This window comes from Saccoglossus kowalevskii, chromosome 18, assembly GCF_978046115.1.
Source record: "Saccoglossus kowalevskii chromosome 18, keSacKowa6.1, whole genome shotgun sequence".
In the NCBI taxonomy this organism is placed as follows: Eukaryota; Metazoa; Hemichordata; class Enteropneusta; family Harrimaniidae; genus Saccoglossus; species Saccoglossus kowalevskii.
In genome coordinates this window covers 32895359-32900645 of record NC_140658.1, presented here as the reverse complement: position 1 = coordinate 32900645, position 5287 = coordinate 32895359, and the positions used below count along the sequence as shown (strand labels likewise).

Here is a 5287-nt window from a genome sequence, read left to right as displayed (position 1 = left end):
TTCAGTGGACCAATAAATGCATTTGACAGGAAAATAGAAAAACTCTACCACAACAGCAATTAGAACAGCTTGCTGCATTATAAGTATCACTTCCCTGTCAAATTAGTGGTTCATGCTTATTTGAATCTGAACATAACAGGCCAATTCTATCACACCTTGCTAGGCTTGAACTTCCATCCAATCAGAGCATTCCAAATGAACATGATTCTCCACAAAACTAGAGGGCGCTCTGACCAAAAAATTGCCATGATCTAAATAAAAAGAACTGAATGTCCACAGTTATGTCTGTAGGTGTACCTTACCTGCATGCAAAATAAAGTCCAAGATTGGTCGGTTATGTACGTACTTATCCAAAATGAATTCATACCCATTTTAACACGTAGCCAGGGTGGTGAAATTAAACGGTACCCACCGAAAAATACACAGGGTCAGAACCCTGACCAACACATTGAAATAAAGTCCAAGATTGGTCGGTTATGTACGTACTTATCCAAAATGAATTCATACCCATTTTAACACGTAGCCAGGGTGGTGAAATTAAACGGTACCCACCGAAAAATACACAGGGTCAGAACCCTGACCAACACATTGAAATAAAGTCCAAGATTGGTCGGTTATGTACGTACTTATCCAGAGTGAATTCATAACCATTTTAACACGTAGCCAGGGTAATGAAATTAAACGGTACCCACCGAAAAATACACAGGGTCAGAACCCTGACCAACATATTGAAATAAAGTCCAAGATTGGTCGGTTATGTACGTACTTATCCAAAATGAATTCATAACCATTTTAACACGTAGCCAGGGTAATGAACCAATGCATTGCCTGATATTAAATGTTAACTAACGTTTTAGTACATATGTATAAGCATTCAGTAATTTTAATGAAAAAAAAGTACATTTATCTTAGTAATAGTGACACCTGTTGTTTAGTGTGATGAACCCCCACGGTTGGGTACAGGAGCATAGAAGTTTTTAATTAAAATTGTTTTCCATAAGAAAAATGAAACCATCATACATGGCCTTATAAACAGCCTTTTACTTCATATTGGGGTGGGTGGAGTAAAGCTGTGATTATTTTTATTACTTTCTGACCATCTAGTTTGCCATTTACCATGTCCATATAAACTAAAGCTCCAGCCAATATCAGATTTGACTACTTGTTTCAAGCTATGGCACTTGGAAATGAGTGTTGTGACATGTGGCAAATGTCCAACTGTCTTGGTTAATAAGATTGGCTATATTTCAACTAGAAACAGGTAAACCAGTATACCTGTATGTACGAAGCCAGTGATCGTTATTCAAGCCAAAGAAACTGCATCTATTTATATAAATACACATGGACAGAGAATATTTTCTTGGAGCACTAAATGTGACAATTGCCCTACTGTCTGTGATAAATATACCACACCAGCTACATAGTGCCCGACGAGGAGTTGGGTAGGTAGTGAAGAAAAACATTGACTGAAGCCTGGCAGAGGACTGAATTGTTGTCAACAGCAACAAACATACTGGGAAAGTCAAAGACAGTGAAAAAACAAACAAACAAAAAACACACAGGCATATAAATACTAACTTTCTAGGATCTTTATTGACTCCAAGTAATCCAGAGTAGAACGAGATGAATCAACGCTATACTCCGTCATCTTTATTTTAATATTAGATGCAACCATTATTCTGTAGGGGACAACGGGTCATAACTTGAGGGGAGTTAACACCCATGATTTTTAAAATGCCTTGATCAATAAGAGTCTAAGTTACAGGGAACATTATTTTCATTTTTCAGTGGACCAATAAATGCATTTGACAGGAAAATAGAAAAACTCTACCACAACAGCAATTAGAACAGCTTGCTGCATTATAAGTATCACTTCCCTGTCAAATTAGTGGTTCATGCTTATTTGAATCTGAACATAACAGGCCAATTCTATCACACCTTGCTAGGCTTGAACTTCCATCCAATCAGAGCATTCCAAATGAACATGATTCTCCACAAAACTAGAGGGCGCTCTGACCAAAAAATTGCCATGATCTAAATAAAAAGAACTGATATATATATATATATATAATACTAAAATAATGCACATATTACATAAAATTGTTAAGAATGATGCTCTAAATTCAGTGTTCAATATCATTTCTGGATTTTGACAGAATTATGAACATATATTCTTTGGAATATGATATCAGACGTTATATACAACAAGGTAATAACGGCATGCATTCTATGTTTTTTCTGTCGACCAGCAGACTTTTTGTGTATTAATAAGTGTCTTCTCATTCTGCTCAGAATCAATGAACACATCATCGAACTCAAGCGTTGGCAATTTAACGGATATGGACTACAGTAGTTATGAAGGATACGTTGATAAGTTCACCGAACCGAGGGTTATTAACGGTCTTATAGTCGCGTATACATTAGTGTTTGTGCCGTGTATCTTGGGTAACGTATTGGTAATATACGTAGTCTCCGCCAACCGATCTATGAGAACAGTAACCAACTTCTTTCTTGCCAATTTGGCCGTCTCTGATCTATGTGTGGGAATATTTTGCATACTGCCAAGCATGTTCTATTACATAAGTCCTAGCTGGTTTTTAGGCGACATTATGTGCAAGCTAATGTTTTTCATGAGAGGGGTCACTCCGTCCGTCTCTATTGTGCTATTGACTGTAATATCGGTTGAACGGTTTATTGCTATTACCTTACCAATGCATAGCAGAAGGATACTAACTCTAACTAGAATGCGAGTTGTAATCGTCTTTGTTTGGATACTCGGACTCGGATATAACGCCCCTCTCTTATTTATATATAGTGCATCCCCTCTGCCAATGTTTGGCAACAATACTTTATGCGTAGTGGATATGTACAGCAGACCAAGCCTGTTAATGTTCACATCGGTCGGTGCAAACCTTAATACGGTACTGTGGTACCTTCTACCGCTAACGATTATGCTAATACTGTACTCGATAATAGCCAGACGCCTATGGATAAGCAGCGGACGTGGGCATATGTCTTTGAGTGAGCCGTCGAAAAAAGTGAAAAAGAAAGACAAAAACTACAAGCCATCTAATCTACACGAAAAAGGGTGCCTTATTAATTATACACGCGGAACTAAAAGAAAAAATGGCATATATGCTTCGCCTGTTGTTCAGCATTTACAGGCATCCAGGGACCAGAGCGATATATCCGACATATCATCTGCTTCTTCAGAAGGAAGCATTAGGGTAGAGCCTCGTAGGCTGAGAAAAACAAACTTTGTATTATTCAAACAAGTAGATAGGTGTCGAGAGAAGGAAAGTGAAGCGCAGTGTTCAGCAAATTTCAAAGATAGCAAAGATGAAATCAACAAAATCAGTGATAGTATGAATAGTTCCCGGGAAAATATTCCAACCTTCAATGAAACTAAAAGGGATTCAAACCTGTATGCCGACATGTGTGAAACAACAACGTTATCGGATCCTATTCATTGTAAGCAAAGTTTATTACAGACAAGAAACATATTTCTTATGCCTGCCAAATCGGAAAACAATTTGTCTGACGATGACAGTTATATAAAAATCTCTGAAATAATTCATAAAAAATTCAAATCCGCCAGTCAAATAAATTACAATGTCGATGTGAACGAAGAGGAATTAATACAAGCGCGCGAAACTCTCCAAATTAGAAACGTTGACAACTTGAGTGAAAGAAGTGCGAATGAAAGTAACTGGGAAGTAAAGAATATTCGAATAAAAAGCCGTGATATAAATCACTATAGAAAACAGTATTCGCAAGATGCACACAATGACCCAATTTGGAAGCCAAGAATTCCCGTGAAAGATCTCATCCCCAAAGATGTGGATATGATACAAGTTAAGTCGACTATGATTACACCTCGAGTAGACAAGCTTGATACAATGGTCACAAAAAATGAGCCTAAAAAACATTACATAAAGCTGATAATTGGCAATCGACGAAAGAAGACAAAGAGACCACAGTTATTTCATATACGCAAGAAAAAAGTGTCCACATGTTCAATGGCATCACGTGACTCTGCATTGGATTGTAACGACACACAGCCTAGATTGACACGAACACGAAGTATTAATGAAGGCGTATTAGCAGCTCGTAAGAAAGTAATTCGACTGCTTGTGGCCGTTGTTGGATCATTCGCAATTTGCTTGTTTCCCCAACAAGTAGCCAATGTGTGGATGTCTTTCTTTTTCGAAACATATCCATATAATTCATATTTCGGATCTTTGTTCGTGCCAGCTTGTCAAATAATGTACTTTATGAACAGCGCCCTCAATCCTGTGTTGTATGCATTTCTCTCGGATAACTTTCGGCGGAAAATGAAAGATGCCGTTTTTTGTCGCAGTGGCAGAAAGCTGGCAGCCAGACGACACCTCAATCGTACAAAATGGCAAAAAGTCAGTAAATACGAAAGTTCCGATGTTTAAGACTTGAATATAGAGTAGTATTGTGAAGTGGTGAATAAATATGTTAATTACATTCGTTTTACCATGATGTCAAGGAAGCTGCAAATATCAATGAAATAAACAAGGCTACATTGAATTTGTCATTGTAATCAAAATTAACAATACATATCGCGTACAAAATTCACCAAATATAGATATTAATTGTGTATAATTCCATCCTATTGAAAACCTGTCTCGATGAGTCGACGCTATGTCGGATAAAAGTACAATTACACCCGATAAAGTTATTGATTTCACAAATAAATGTAATATTTGATATCATGTATCTGCACGTTATGCACATTTATGGGATTATCGAATGAGTCACTGTAAATTTTCGAATTAAATATGTCATCAAATATTTACCCTTTAATTCGTACATTAATAGCTATACATTTTACAACACCATCTCATGGAATACGTTCAATTAGCTTGAATGAACGTGGCTCTAAGCTTCATTTAATGAAATCAAACTAATTAAACACAAAACGTGTAGCACCTATAAAAAAATCAACTAATTATGTTCTATATTTAAACAAATAATTTATATTTATAGCCAATGTGAAATTATGCGAATTTGATTAAAAATTAAGAAAGAAATGTTGGGAAATACATACAATTGTTGTACCAAACTGTTGGCGGGAAAAATCAACAAAACAGATCTCACTCCGAGCTTTCATTGTAAATGACGTAGTACTATAGTAATTACACAATCACAACCCAACTATTTTAAATGTCTTTTACATAACCAACTAAGCGTCACCTGAATATATATATATATATATATATATATGGATAGACATTGACTAGAACCCTTGCACGAATGA

The 5287-nt window shown here is 36.4% G+C and overlaps 1 protein-coding gene across 1 annotated transcript; it reads left to right on the top strand.

Moving 5' to 3' along the window:
• The first annotated feature begins 2324 nt into the window (after window positions 1-2324).
• LOC100368273 (uncharacterized) lies at window positions 2325-4442 on the top strand. Its single transcript, XM_006815590.3, has one exon. It carries the CDS (start codon window positions 2340-2342, stop codon window positions 4440-4442), a length of 2103 nt encoding a protein of 700 aa, XP_006815653.3. The 5' UTR covers window positions 2325-2339.
• The last annotated feature ends 845 nt before the right edge of the window (window positions 4443-5287 follow it).